Here is a 14,611-nt window from a genome sequence, read left to right on the forward strand (position 1 = left end):
TGCGCCTTCTCGCTTTCTACGCTACACGACTACGAAGGCGTATTCTTCGTGTACGTATTGTTCATTTCTACTAGCCCTTCTTCAGATTTTGGCACGCATTCCAGTTCCAGTGAAGATGCTACGTATTGTTGACACCGGCAGATTTTGTACGTATTCTTCGTGTACGTATTGTTGACACCGGCAGCTTTGAAGCCACCGTCTTCTCTTCAGAAAAGATGAGAAATCTGACTGTGTTCAAAATCTTTCAGGTAATTATGAATAAATATCGTGGATTAGTAAATATCAGTAAGGAAGCGAGAATGCTTCCAGTACAATAAATTCACCGCAAAATGCTTTAACTACAATTGCTAAGAAAAAATAATATGGGTGGAAGTGGAACAACGCCACAGTGGAACTCTGCTCAGCAATCTGAGCATCCCGATGCATCGCAACCCTCAACTGACCCTCGGAAGTTTCGGTCACCGTTTCGTGACAAGAAACTGGGCCCTTCAGTTCAGAGCTTCAGATTCAGAGAGGCCTGGTTCGGCGGCCAGAAGCCCGGCCGCAGAGCAGCGCGTTCTTTGGGATCGGGTTCTCGTCCCGCCACGAGTTCGCCGGCGAGTACACCCGGAGGTAGAACTGCTGGCCGAGGTACTGCCGGGCCCAGCTCTCCGACCTCACGTTCCACATCCCCACGTTGTCCAGCGGCATGTAGATGGCGGTCCATGACTGAGGGTACACCTGAAAAGGTAAGAACATGTAAGAGAAGTGAACTGATGGTGTTGTTCAGCCATCAGAACAACTTTGGGGGAACAGTTATTCCTTGTTATGGAACGGTAACGATGACGCGAATCATGATGGTAATTGCATTTTTCAGTAGATCAAGGAGAATTACAGCAAGTGACACCATACCTGCAAGGTGTACCGAGCAATGGCATCTCTAAGGTTGTAACCCTGACGACTGGCCGGTGTCCATTGCCCTCCATCCATCCTGATCATCAGGAAACAGATCACCTCTTCTTCAGTCATTCAGTTACCAGTGATATTAAAAATGTCAGGATTGTATGAACAGAATTAGGAAACGCACCCGACGACCCAGAACGCATAACCGTCAATGTGCCATGACTGCACAAAGTTCTCGGCGTTCTGAAAGATGATCTCAACATATTCCCGCATGTTGGCTGCCATGACAGATGTCTGGAGGTAGGCGCCGCCACCGGTAGGGTTGTCGGGCATGCTGCCCAGCGTGAACACTCCCGAAATGTTGTAGAAATCGGCAACCTTGAGAGGAGTGTCAGCCGGGATGAAGGAGATACTGTTAACTGCATATCTCAGCTTGCCATTGATGGTTGCCCGTGAGTTGGCGAGTCTGATGGTTCGTGTGGTGTTGACAAGACCGTAGTGGTAAGAACCTTGAGGGTTTGGCCTTGGTCCACTCGCTGTCAGATTCCACCTGTTCAGAGGTAGGCAACAAAAGTTAGGAAATGCTTGCATCTTCCACTCTTGTAAGTGATGTATGTGACTTCAGTATTTGGGAATGTTGTTAGGTGTGACATCCAAAACAAAGTTGTTTGGGCAAGCTAAGATTATATTTGAGAATCATGACATGCTTACCGAATTGATCTAGCCTGATTGAGAGAAAAATCGATCTCGGTTGTAGGGGCTAGGGGAGGCAGTACTGTTGCAGCCCCATTTGCATTGCTGTAGTGGAGGATGGCAGTGGTGGTGAGCACAGGGGTGGTAAAACGTGTCGACACAATTATGGAGTAGTCTGCCGGTGGCTGATCAGCAGTAACAAGGAACGAGTAGGATTGGCCTAGATGGATATCAATGGATGTGAATGTGGCCTGCATGGTGTGAGATCCCTCCACCTCAACCAGGAGCATGGAATGGCCTTGAATCCTAATAATCACTGATGTTGCAATGCCCACATTCGATACCCGAAAACGGTATGTTTTCCCTGGCAAGATCGCATCAAGCAAGTTTAGTGCAACTGTCCAAATAAAGATGGACTTATCAGACATTTAGTTCATATTTACTCAATGAGTTTACCTTGGCCCACTGTAAATCTATTGCCATTCGAGCCTTGTCCATTAATAAGAAGCCCATCAGGGAATGGCAGGTCATTTCCACTGTCTAAAATGCCTTTCAAGTCCTGCAGGAGAGGACAATTTCAGTTTACTCATGCACCAAAGTGAGCAGTAAGATGCAATCTGAGATAGTACATCAGAATATAAACATACAGTGTGATTGAGTTTGAACCAGTCACCAGCCATTATGGTGAAATCACTGGCAGGGGGGTCAAATGGAACTGGGATCCTTGGTCTGCTAAGAACCCTGATGCCACCATAACCACCGGCTGCCTTGTGGAATAAAAGGGAAGGGAAGTAGTAGTAGCTCCCAATTTGGTCCTTGAATTGCATGTTGTAAGTGAAATTGCCACCCGGAGGGATTGGGCAGTTTGTACCATACACACCGTCTTGCCATGAGCTCCTCCTCTGCTGAATTCCTTGCCTACAATAAAAGAAGAACAGTTATAAACGTTATCACTCTTTTGCAGGGTCCAAATCTTCACACCCAAAATTAACATCGGCCGGTGATGTCACACAACAGTTCACAATCAAGTAGCCATGAGACTGACTGATGCATTTAACATTCAACACAGTCATTCCATAGGTAATATGGACAGTGTGCATTATTTTTTTTTTCTTATACAGGTTTCTTGCTACGCAAATGACTGGCTCAATATGGTGAACCGGAGTCTCTCTTGCCACTCTCTTAAGGCAAATGAAGCCATGGATCACAATAATCTGCACATGCTTAATGCTAAGCCACTTTAGTCCCCACTGATCTGTACAAGTATTAGTTGTACTTGTACATCAGTACATGTGCTCTTTTCGTCATGGATCTGGAAGGAAAGCGAAAGCACGAGTAAAAGACAGGAGGGGACATATTAATAAAAGGGACAAAGATCAAGTAGACATATTACAGTATCAGATTCCTCTAGCTACTAGAAAAAGGAGGAAGTGAAATTTTACCCTCTGACAGTTCACTCTCGATCAGATGACACACAGTAACAACAAAACAAGCTCTGCAAGCTAGGCACCTACCAGACCAAGATTCACAGCTGAGCCTACTCTACTGAAGGAAATATTTTAACTGCCAATGTTTTGACAGCCAATCCCACTCCCAGCTCAATGTAGCATGCGTGAAGAAAGTGGCATTCAGAACTCCAAAAGAAAATGGCATGTTAACCGGGAGTATCAGGAACCAACAGTTCAGTGAGAAACAGACAGGAAAGGGAACACATCAAGACTCCCAGCATGATCTGCATTGCATCCACAAATCTAGAGCATCAACCCATGCTCGGAAAACAAAGCTTGTCAGTCCCAACCCGCAACCAAAGGAAGCCACATTCAGAGAGAAACATGCCAAGCCTGAACAGGCAAGTCTGCTAGTGGGGACAGTAAAGGAAAACAGAGTAGCAGCAGCAACAGAGGGGGAAAAAAGCTACTGGTAGCGGATTACCATGAGAGGAGGAAGGGGACGGGCAGGTTGTTGAAGACATTGACGATGATGTTGTCGTTGGTGACGGCGTCGATCTGCGGCCCCGGGAACTGGCCGTTGATCAGTATCCCCTGCATCACAGCAGTCACATTCAGCTGACGGCCATTAGCAAATGCAGGTGAATAATCGATCGCCTCCTCTCGCGGGAACAGAGCGTCAACAAGAGCAGCAACGCAGCAGCAAAGGGCACAAGGCGGCAGTGCGCGTACCTCCTGCTTGACGCCGAGCGGGTAGATGTCGCCGAAGGTGACGTTCCAGGTGTAGAACCTGTAGGGGTCGTCAGCGCGCGCCGCGAGGAGGTGCGAGGAGGCGAGGAGGAGGGCGGCAGCGGCGGCGGCGAGGAGGAGGCGGCGGTTGGGGCGAGCGGATGAGGAGGAGGGGGCCTCCATTCTCCCCGTCTCACGCACGCACGGTACCACACTGCCACAGTGACACTGTCCGGTCCTCACTACTCTATCACCTCTGAACCTTATTAGCTGGATGACACGATTGGCGGCAGGCGGCAGGGGTCAAACAGTGTCAGCGAGGGAAGGAGGGACGAAGGCGGAGGAGGGGGGTCGATCTTGGATTCGTGGGGAGCGGGGTAGAAGAGAGAGAATGTAAATGAATGAGGCGCAGGAGGCGGTGATTGATGGGAGGGAAGAGCGGCAGCGCGCGTGGAAGTGGAATGGATGGATTGGATGCGGCCGGGTTGATGGATTCGAAGCGTATGTATGTCCTGGCGCTCGTGATCTCAGGAGGCGGGGGTGGGGGTAGTGGAGTGAGCTGTACGCGGGGCGTGGGCGCGTGGGGGGAGCGAGAGACGGCGGGGGGATTTAAATCCTACGCGTACGCGATGGGTTCTCTTGTTTTTGTTTGACCTGTAGACTGTAGCACTGCTTGGCCAGTACTCATGTCGTTTCTGGTCCTCCCGTCAGGTCTTAATTTCAAGCGTTTCGGCTCCGTTCACACGGTGAGCGACAAGCGCCGTGAGACTATGAAACCCGTCCGTCCAAAAAATAATTCATTCTAAAATTCAAAAATTATTCAAAAAACAAGTCCTCTTACTCTATTTAAAAAGTAGATATGCATGCAAAAATCAATCAATGCTAATATAGATAATAAATAGTGACAAACATAGTCATTTTATCTTCTTATTAATTTATTTTAGAATTCCTAGAATCACTTGCTATTGGGGACGGGGGAGCAGCGGCCATAGTGTTGTACACGCTTTGGTTTTAGTTTTTATTATAAGATATCGTCTCTGATTTTTTAACATGTTACATTTATTTTGTTCTAATCAAATGCATTTTAACTAAGTTTATAGAAAAAATAACAACATATATACTTTACTAAATATAAATATATGCACTATCACAATATATGTCACAGTGCATCGGATCGAACCAAAATTCGCGGCAGATCCTACCGAAATTAAGGTTCTGTGTGGCAGAGCTCCAGAGGCCAGAACATCCACAAGAAGCTCTGTCGGACATTTTTTCTGAGAAAAGTGATTTCATGCCAATTCTATGAAATGATTCTCTAAAATAAACAAAGGAGCTGGGAGTTGAAAAAAAAATAAATTCTCCTGATTCACTGTTTCGTATTGGATTTGCTTTTATAAAGTCAATTACTGAGCTAATATAGCACTCCGCTCGGAGGATCATCCTCACGGAGAATCAGAATTGGATGAAGGTCTATTCAACTAGCACTAAGACCAGTCTCAGTGGAAATTTCATGGACACAGATACCTAGACTGAGAACTAGATATTCGTACTAGAGGAGTTTAATGGTGATAAAACTCTCCACACATTTCATAAAACTCCATCATTCTCTCTCTGTCGGTGTCCAAACCTCGCGATCTAGCACCAATCAGTGATGATGCTGCGTGTCTTAGTTCTTAGATGGTTGATGCAAGAGAAAACACAATGACACCGAATTTATCCTGATTCTGGCCGATGAGGCCATACGTCCAGCAGCGAGGGAAGAACTGTATTCTCTTTGCACCGAGGTGCTTGTAGTAGGGGGTACAAACTTGAGCGAGAGAGGGAGAGAGCTCCCAAGTCTCTAGATGTGTTAGAGTTGATTGGGAATACGTGAGTGCGAGTGTCCGTGTGCTCCTCTCTTCTTTTATAGACTCAAGAAGGGATGGGTTACATGTATGGGTGATCTCTGGAGTCGTCTCTTTCTCCCCGAATCGGGGGAGAACAGTTGATGGTTCCTGTTGCCGAGCACTGTAGGGCATGGCGACGGGTGTGGTCGTCGCCCTTGGGAGCCCTTTGACCATATCCGGGATGTGTCCCTGTCTTGTGGCGCCAGTCGACGGCGTGGCAGTGGCTGTAGGGCGCGCTGTGCTCCGCGTTTGACGAGGCGGGGGCGCCGAGGGTGCTACTGACAGCGTTCGAGGGTTGCTGCCCATGTCTGCCGAAGGTCCTGCAGAGGAGAAAGTACAAAGATTTGGTAGCACAGTGGTGGTGCAGTGTCAGACATGTCCGCACAGCGCGCCGCAGGTCCACACAGCGCCGGGAATAGCGGCACAGTGACAAGAGCAGGCGGACGGAACTCCAGTCATGTCCGCTGTGCGACGTGGCTGATGACATCGTCTGACTCCCGCTTCATGCCGTGGAGTGATTAGCAATAAATGTGCCAATCCCGTCGGGTGGTTGGGATACAATCCCAGTCTGCCGAGGTCTCGAACGAGGCGGAGTTCCCCAGCGCCGAGGCCCCACAGAGGGCTCGGCCGAGGGGGCCTCGAGCGAGGCGGAGTTCACCTGCGCTCCGAGGGTGACCCCTCACCCTTGGGCGAGGCGGAGATGTGGCGCGCTGCCAGGGGCCTCGGCGGGGAGACCTCGAGCGAGGCGAAGGTTGCTCTGCGGCCTGTGAGGCCTCGGAAGAGCCGCACCGTGGCGTCGGGCCGTGGGGCGAGCGTGTATTTGGGCTTTTTACACCTGGAGAGGATTTGGGCATCCAAGCATAGATGATGGCACTGCTCGAGGGGAGGAGTGGGCCCGAGTGCCTGATTGCGTCTTGCATATTTGGGGGTGTTTTAGTCCCTAGGTTAGGGTGCCCCTTATTACGGTACCCGACAGTCCTTGCCATGTCTGCAAAATTGAGGATATTTAATGCCATGAAACTTTTTATAAAATCTCCAGACTGGCGTAAGTATTTACGTCTGAACGTGTGTTAAAAAAAACTCTGAAAGCAAGACGGCTAGCGGGCTGACCACTTTAACCAAGCCGCGGCATTAGGCTGTTGGCACTGGATCCCTTAAAGGGTCCTAGAGGACGCCCATAAGAAAAAATCTCCCTGCAGTGGTGTCCTCTAGCTCCCCAATCATCCAGCATCCTCCACTCGTAGGGAAATAGAGGAGGTTCCCTATCGGCGGGCCCCACTCCACCTGGCGTCTGGGCTCCCACGCCGGAGCAGAGAGAGGGAGGGAGAGGCGGATAACGATGAAAACAGACGGAAACGGGATCGGATTCGGAAAATACGGGTACGGAAACGGAATCGGGTTACGCAGAAGTACGGAAACGAACTAATACGGACGTTGAGCCTGAAATAATAACGCGATCAAATATTCTCGAGTATACATTAACAAAATCACAAAATAATATACACGTACGAAGTTATTAATCCAATATTCACTAGTATGCCATGTGTTAACATGTTAACATGCATATTTAGTGATTGGTATGTTTTTGAACATATCAATTTTTAGACATATCTTATATAGATTAAAAACGGGATGAAAACGGAATAAATACGGATCAATTCCATGTAAAAACGGGATTTGTCGGAAATGGACGGAGAAACCTCATTTCTACTTCCATAAAAACGGAAATGGGATCCCACAAATACGAAAACGGACGGACAAAAATAGAAAAACAGAACGGGTCGGAACGGAAATATTTCCGTCCGTTTTGAACCCTAGAGGCGGAGGTCGACGCGGCCCGCCATGGCCGCGCGCGAGCAGGGCCAGGGAGCAGTGGCCGCCTGCTCGCCGCTGCCGCCGCCGCCGCCCGCCCCTCGTGCCCCGCCACGGAGCAGGGGCCGCCTGGGCGGAGCCCCGCCATGGCCGCCGCCGCCGTGGCCCCGCAGAGGCCTTCTCCAACGCCGCAGCCATGGGAGAGGGAGGGAGGAGGGGGCGGCCGTCGCCGTCGCAGATCCGGCGAGGAAATGGGGGTTGGGCCACTCAATCCGCCGCGCCAGGCCATCTCCGGCGCGCGGGTCCGCTCCGCCGCGCCGGGCCGCCGACGGCGCGCGAGCCCGCTCCGCTGCTGAGGGATGCGCTCTCGGTAGGAGGGAGGCGCCGCTGGCCACCTCCGCCCCGCCGCGCGCTCGCCGGCCACCTCCACTCGCAGCGAGCTCGCCCCTGCTCCTCCACCCGAGCTCGCAGCTGAGGAGAGCAGCAGCTCGAGGCCGCGCGCGCGCTCCGTCCTCGCCGCACTCGCGCCGTGCCCGCGCTCCGCCCTCACCGCGCGCTCGCCGGCCACCTCCGCGCGTAGCGAGCTCGCCCCTGCTCCTCCACCCGAGCTCGCAGCTGAGGAGAGCAGCAGCTCGAGGCCGCGCCCACGCTCGCGCCGCCGCGCCCGCTCTCCGCCCTCGCCGGCGCAGCGCTCGCGTGCCTGCCCGCTGCCGCGCGATGGAGGACGAGCGCGTGGCTGGGCGGGGTGGTGGCGAGCGGCGTGGTGGAGGGGGAGAGAGAAAGTGGTGGGGATCGATGGGAGAGATAGAAAGAGGTGGGGATGGATAAAAAAATCTAAATTGCGGGCTCCACAATGGGTAGTTGGCATAGAAGATGGAATATGGAGGACGATGGATATGGATGAGGTGAAACTAAGTATAGAAGATTAAGATAGAAATATTTTTTTATGGGATAAATTTAGAGAATGATGAGTGTGGATAGTCTCAGCTCGAATCAGCTGCTGCCTTCTAAGTGTGAACTCACGTGGCTGACGCCTCACACGCCTGGCAAGCAAGCAGATCGAGCGGAGCGGCGCGCTCTTTCCAGTGGGGCCACACAACGCAACTCGAGCACAGAGGAGGGCACGGCCGCCGCACGTCGTCGGCGTCGTCGCGCCGTGTGCATGTGCTCCACCCGACCACCCGCAGCTCCTCGTGGCCGCCGCAGTAGCCTCGCACGTGGTATACCTCTTGTTGGTCAGGATACGCGTGGGATGCCGATTTGGCGGTTTGGCTCGGGCTGCTTCTAGAGCGGCAACGGCTGGGGCTAGGAGCCGGTCGCACCGACAAAGGCCCTGTTTGGTTTGCCCTAGCACAAATAGCACAAAAACTTTGACCAATAATTAGGGGTGCTAAATAAAGGTAATTGACAAAACTAACTCCACAGCGCTGTACTACTTCGCGAGACGAACCTAATGAGGTCTTTGACCGCACGATTAGAGGATAGTTACTGTAGCATCACTGTAGCCAATCATCGATTAATTACTATCATTAGATTCGTCGTGAAAAGTTATACCCATCCGTGAAAAGGTTTTGCAAATAAATTTCGTTTAGTACTCCATGCATCGAAGATTCTTTTCTCGGGAAATGTGTGCTAGTAGTACTACATGTAAACCAAACAGGGCCAAAAATGGTGGTGGAGCACCCTTCACCGACAGAGGACTCTGCCTGGACTGCTTTGATGGCTCCTCCTATCCCAGAGTGGCATCATCAGCACGGACAGCGCGGTTGAATGAAGCGGTGTCCTATCACGCTGTAGCGTCTGTGGCATGGCAGTGGAAGTGGACCTTGGCGATATTCTTTTGGGGGAAAAATAATTTGAAGGAAATACTGGGTACAATGTAGAGCCGCTAAATGTTAAGAGTCACATGCACGGGTGCGAGCGGATCGGTAGCAGAAGCGCGCGCGTAACTCTTCTTCTCCTTGAGCTTGCCGCTGGCATTCAAAGAGAAGGGTTGCTGGGGTCCTGTAGTCTCGGAGCTTATAAAGAGAGGAGGGGTGGTAGGAACTTGGGTGGCCGCCAGGCGCCAGGCACCGGGTGGAGGAGCGTGAGAAGCCGTCGGAGGTGGTTGCTAAGCGGTAGAGGCGAGATGCTTATGGGCCAGGCGGGTCTTCTGCAACGCGCTCGCTCGCAATCACACCTGCGACTTTAAGCAGACTATGTAAAGCCCCGTATGGCCATATAAAAACACCGCGCTACAGCTTTGGGGAGCTCCTGTATATATATCTTGTGAAAGTTACAGTAGTTAACTTATGAAACGTTAAACCCAGTAGGCCCAAGTTAAAAGTAGTTGCAACTTATGTCCAACGGTACGCCGGTTCAGTTTTAATTTGATGCTAAGCAAACGATCCTGCTATGGATCTACTTTTTTTATCCAACATTTGGTAAAAATAGATGCAAAATTATAAGCACCTTGATCAACATTTCAAATGACCACATTCAACCTTTTTTAAAACATAAATCGACATTTTAAAGGACTAGATTCGACATTTTCTGAAGCAGCCTATCCACATTTTGAAAAGAGTGGGAGAAGAAGATGAGAGCGGAATCTAACGGACGACTTTGCTCACTCAAAGTTACATCGATTCCATCTTCCCGAACATTATCGACATTTTCTTCAAAAAAAAAACAAACATTATCGACAACTTTGGCCCATAAATCTCACTATTTTTGGCGTAGCACAGACGGCCCAGAACGCCGTTCAATTACTTAAGACCAAATCCTTCATGAATTCCCTTCAGCCCAACATGCATCTGAGCATCTCTACATGCTTTTTTTTTAAAAAAAGCATCTCTAAATGCTCAAGCCCAGTTTGTGGATAATAGATGAGTTTGTAGAGGCCCAAAGGCCCACGGCTTCTAGGTTTTCTCCGTTTCTACGCTCGCGAGGTTTCGTTTCCTCCCCGTCGCCGCCAGGGAGAACTATAAATTCACCACAAAGCCCCTGCCCTCCTCGTCAACTAGGGTTCCAGGCACCAGCCGCCGCCGCCGCCGCGGAGCAGCTCGCGTTCGTCGTCGTTGCCGCCGTTTGCCCCTTTTCTCCTTCTCGTAGTTGTTTCGCATCGTTTCGATCTGCACCTTTATTTTTCTGTTTTTCCTCTCTTGCTCATCGATGGCGGGGGCACGCACACCTTCCGTGCTCCGCCGCCTTCTCAAGTAGGGGATAGATCGACGCGTCAAGAAATCGTTTCAGTTGCCATGGCTCCAGTAGGCAATATGATTGTTGCTTGACCACAGTTTAGTACCCCTCCTCCTCCTCTATCTTCTCTCTTGATTTTTTCCGTTTGATTTAGCTTGCGATTTAAGGATCTAATAAATATATGTGTCTGCACGGTGCTAACCCCGGGCTTGTCGGATTACTAACCATTGAAGAAGGAAGCCCCAATGCCTGTGCTAGATCCAGCACGCCATTCAGTGTTGCAGGCCATGACAATCTTGTGAGTGGTCTGTGTCAAAGTAATGGATACAGATATTCGTAACATCTCTTTTTTTTTGGCTGTTGCGTTTGGTTGTTGGCAGTGATTTGACATTACCCGCGCTTCTGATCTAACCCGTGAAGCAAAGGGAAAAATAATGGTTGAATTTCTTAATATGAGCCATTTGTTCATCAACGCATCACCTTTCTTTGATTGTTTAATAGGCACCATCTTCCTTATTGAGCGATCTTTTTGGCAGTGACGATACAACTATTCAGCTTAAAACGCCAGTTCTGCTTCTGAGAATTCATGACAGATAGAGCTGATTAAAAATCTGAGCCTTTTTTGTCTCATTTTTAATAAACAGTTGTATTCTTTTTTCTTCGACCAAAATGCATCCCGTTGGCCACTGATGAAATCGCCCAATGTTTGGACGCTGCAATCGGCTCCAAGTTCCTGCCTGTCAGGAAGAACCTACTTGGAGCCCTGCACTCGAATGACAACAATGGGCAATGCTGAGGTCCTAGATGCTATGTCTGAATGTTTTTGGTTTATTCTTTTAGTTTCTTCTGTCTGCTGTCCAAGCTATGGTGCTGGTTTACGTGCCGAGTTAACTATCCTCGCGCAAGTGCTTTCTGATTTGCCTGGAGGCTGAGAAACTCGGATAGTGTGTGTTGTCATCAGCTTCGTCTCTTATTTACGGTGAGATGGGAGTTAAATAACATCACTATATTATTGTCAACTCCTGTGTCATCCGTGTACTAATTTTATTTGCTTTCTGGTGTGATAGTTGACCCGAGATTTGAGTGATGATGAACAATTGTGTTTTGGACTAGAGTTTCTGATACTGCTAGATCGTGGTGGTAGTTGAAGACCAAACCCTTGGCTGTCTGAACTCAAATCTCGCAAATCAGCTGTAGGGTTGTCATCTTTAGAGTTTGGATTAGGTTTGTGTTTATAATTCTTTTAGTTAGATGCGTCCATTACCAATTCTGGAGGATTATTTCGTTTCTCTTGGTATAATGGCTCGGACGCGACATGCTATCCTTGTGGTTATATCCTGATTGGTTGCGTTTTTTGTGCCAATCCGATCCTGGAAAGGCCACGAAAATTTAATCACTTTTGAATTTGAATTTGATTTTTATTATTTGTTGAGTTTGTGGGATCTAAAGGATGTGAAAATTTGAAAGGGACAACGCCTTATCTGTTAGATTGTGGCGTCCATGACAATTCTTTCATATTAAATAGGAAGATCAGATAGATCCCTGAAACTTTTTTTTTGTTTCTCCAGAATTTGAGGTGTGCATGATGATAACAGAAGTAAAATACAGTTATCCCTGTCTGATTCCTTCAAAAGGGTGCTGAGAATACTTTAATCTGACATGTTGTGTTTTCCCTTTTATTCCGTTCTTGATATTAGTATTAGTATACGAAGTTTGTTTGATCTTGGCCTTTGATGACCTGATGGTTACAGAACAGGTGAATATTGCTTGATACTGTTGATATTTCTCATGAACTAGGACGGTCTGAGGTTGTTTGGTCATGCATATACTTTGCTGCACATATTTGCTTGTTGGTATCCATATTGTTACTTCTCTGTTTTGACGAACAGATTTGAATGAGATGGATGTGATGACTCGGAAATGTTAAAGCTACAGATCAAATCACATATCCATCTCTGTAAATCGAGATTAATTTTTTATTAAGTTTATTTGTCAGATTAGATACATCTTGTTTGTATTGGATTGAGGAGTTTGCGATGAGGACAAACAATCTCCCTCTTCTGAAGAAATTGAGAACGCTTGCTGGCAGAATCGAACCAATAAACCTATTGCCACCACTGAGTAACTAGATATCACATCCATTGTATTTTTGTTTGATTTGAGTTAGTGTCGTGGCCTGTGGCCGCCGACGAACTCGCCGGCGACGTGAGTTCCAGCCAGTTGACAGAGAGATATAACTTGGGGAAGGAGGAAATCCAACCCGAGGAGTTCTAATTCCAATTTGTTTCCGAAGACGAGTCTGCTCTGTTTGTTACATGGCCCCAGTGGGCCCCACGCACACCAACGTGCTAGCTGTATAAAAGTAGTAGATAACTAAGTACACGGCTCCGTAGTTCACACTCTCGTGGATGTAGGCGCATGTGTGACCACCCCCCTCCCGCCGAAGAACTTGCTTGTCCCAAGCAAGCGCCGTAGGAAAACGTTGCTGCAGAACGTAGAAGTCCTCCTAGTTGGCTGAGTCTTCCGGAAGATGAGACTACTTGACGTGCATCTGAGACATTGCCGTGTTCCCTTTCTTCACCAGGCGATGTTCCAGAATGGCTTCCGGTTAGAGGTCAGCAGTATCCAACGTAATAATCCTAGAAATATCAGAGTACACTGGTGAATAGTCCTCGGTGAAAGGCTTCAGTTGAGAAACATGAAAAACATTGTGAATGCGACTGTCTGCAGGGAGCTCCAGACGATAGGCAGCTGTTCCCACACGATCCAGCACGCGATAGGGACCAAAATATTTAAAAGCAAGTTTAGGGAATGGTTGGTTCACTATCGACGATTGAGCATAGGGTTGAAGTTTCAGAAGTACTAGATCACCCACTTGATACTGACGGTCAGAACGATTTTGGTCAGCATAGAGTTTCATTCGATTTTGTGCTTTGGCCAATTGGTCACGCAGAGCTTGCAAATGTAACTGTCAGTCATGAAGTATTTCCTGGACGGGCTGCTGAACATCTAATGGAATTGCAGGCAAAGCTGGGAAACGGGCCTCATGTCCATAGAGAGCCTGGAAAGGGGAGCAACCAAGAGCATAATGAAAACTGGAGTTATACTATAACTCAGCTAGAGACAACCAGCTCTTCACTCTGTAGTAGGTGGCATGGACCCCCGAATGATCACCAATGGGGCTGGAGTGCATAGCTGAAATAATTTTAGTCTGAAGAGCAGAATTACCAGCAACCTAGACTCGGCCCTTGTACTTGATCAGTCCTTGAGACAGAGAATAAGCCCCCCGATGAGAATCAGTGACAGCCAACTTGGCTAGTAATTGTTGTGCCACTGAATCAGTCATGTAGGAATTGAGAATCTCTTGCAACCAAACTGGTCGGGAAGAAGATACTGATTGGGTGGCCATCAAATGGCCCACTTGGGAAAGGGCATCAGCCACAACATTCTCCTTGCCTTGCTTGTAAATCACTTTGAATTGTAATCCCATAAGTCGTGTCATAGCTTTGCGTTGTAGTTCAGAGTGGAGATTCTATTCAGTCAAGTATGCTAGACTTTTGTGGTCCGTATGAATGATAAACTCTTGAAATTGTAAGTAGGAACGCCACCTTTCCACTGCCATGATGAAAGCCAAAAACTCCTCATAGATGGATAGATGGCGATGGGAAGGACCTAAAGCTTTGCTCAAGAATGAAATAGGTTGGCTGTGTTGGATGAGTACAGCTCCAATGCCACTATCACAAGCATCTGTTTCCACAATGAAGGGTGCAGAGAAATCTGGTAAACCCAATATAGGTGTGGTTGTCATGGCCTGTTTCAAGGCAGTGAAGGCTGACTGGGCTGCATCAGTCCAAGTAAAATGCTTGTGAGTGAGTAACTGAGTGAGAGGTTTAGCCAGGATACCATGGTTCTTCACAAATCTCCTATAGTAACCTGTAAGACCCAATAATCCTCTGAGTTCAGTGGCTGTAGTGGGAACTGGCC

The 14,611-nt window shown here is 48.6% G+C and overlaps 1 protein-coding gene, 1 long non-coding RNA gene and 11 other non-coding genes across 13 annotated transcripts; 12 read left to right on the top strand and 1 right to left on the bottom strand.

Annotated features, from left to right (window-relative positions):
- Positions 1-242: 242 nt before the first annotated feature.
- On the bottom strand, positions 243-3,987 carry LOC120704226 (L-ascorbate oxidase homolog). Its single transcript, XM_039988535.1, has 8 exons — positions 3,756-3,987; positions 3,508-3,617; positions 2,223-2,493; positions 2,032-2,134; positions 1,594-1,939; positions 1,067-1,432; positions 892-970; positions 243-720 (listed from the first exon to the last, which is right to left on the bottom strand). Exons 1-8 carry the CDS (start codon positions 3,933-3,935, stop codon positions 508-510), a joined length of 1,668 nt encoding a protein of 555 aa, XP_039844469.1. The 5' UTR covers positions 3,936-3,987; the 3' UTR covers positions 243-507.
- A 6,412-nt stretch (positions 3,988-10,399) lies between these two features.
- Positions 10,400-12,915, top strand: LOC120704228. Its single transcript, XR_005687505.1, has 2 exons — positions 10,400-10,724; positions 10,861-12,915. It is a non-coding gene; the product is annotated as an uncharacterized LOC120704228 (long non-coding RNA).
- LOC120705344 lies at positions 10,598-10,725 on the top strand. Its single transcript, XR_005687927.1, has one exon. It is a non-coding gene; the product is annotated as a small nucleolar RNA snoR111 (small nucleolar RNA).
- Positions 10,815-10,959, top strand: LOC120705350. Its single transcript, XR_005687932.1, has one exon. It is a non-coding gene; the product is annotated as a small nucleolar RNA snoR134 (small nucleolar RNA).
- On the top strand, positions 11,002-11,087 carry LOC120705347. The gene has a single exon (XR_005687929.1). It is a non-coding gene; the product is annotated as a small nucleolar RNA U36a (small nucleolar RNA).
- Positions 11,155-11,249, top strand: LOC120705302. Its single transcript, XR_005687889.1, has one exon. It is a non-coding gene; the product is annotated as a small nucleolar RNA Z223 (small nucleolar RNA).
- On the top strand, positions 11,310-11,426 carry LOC120705306. Its single transcript, XR_005687893.1, has one exon. It is a non-coding gene; the product is annotated as a small nucleolar RNA Z278 (small nucleolar RNA).
- LOC120705338 lies at positions 11,535-11,639 on the top strand. The gene has a single exon (XR_005687921.1). It is a non-coding gene; the product is annotated as a small nucleolar RNA snoR97 (small nucleolar RNA).
- LOC120705321 lies at positions 11,705-11,806 on the top strand. The gene has a single exon (XR_005687907.1). It is a non-coding gene; the product is annotated as a small nucleolar RNA Z157/R69/R10 (small nucleolar RNA).
- Positions 11,890-12,018, top strand: LOC120705341. The gene has a single exon (XR_005687924.1). It is a non-coding gene; the product is annotated as a small nucleolar RNA snoR80 (small nucleolar RNA).
- LOC120705309 lies at positions 12,202-12,292 on the top strand. The gene has a single exon (XR_005687896.1). It is a non-coding gene; the product is annotated as a small nucleolar RNA R38 (small nucleolar RNA).
- Positions 12,354-12,437, top strand: LOC120705337. The gene has a single exon (XR_005687920.1). It is a non-coding gene; the product is annotated as a small nucleolar RNA snoR20a (small nucleolar RNA).
- Positions 12,654-12,752, top strand: LOC120705355. Its single transcript, XR_005687936.1, has one exon. It is a non-coding gene; the product is annotated as a small nucleolar RNA R30/Z108 (small nucleolar RNA).
- Positions 12,916-14,611: the final 1,696 nt, after the last annotated feature.

Source organism: Panicum virgatum, chromosome 4K (genome assembly GCF_016808335.1).
Source record: "Panicum virgatum strain AP13 chromosome 4K, P.virgatum_v5, whole genome shotgun sequence".
Classification (NCBI taxonomy): Eukaryota; Viridiplantae; Streptophyta; class Magnoliopsida; order Poales; family Poaceae; genus Panicum; species Panicum virgatum.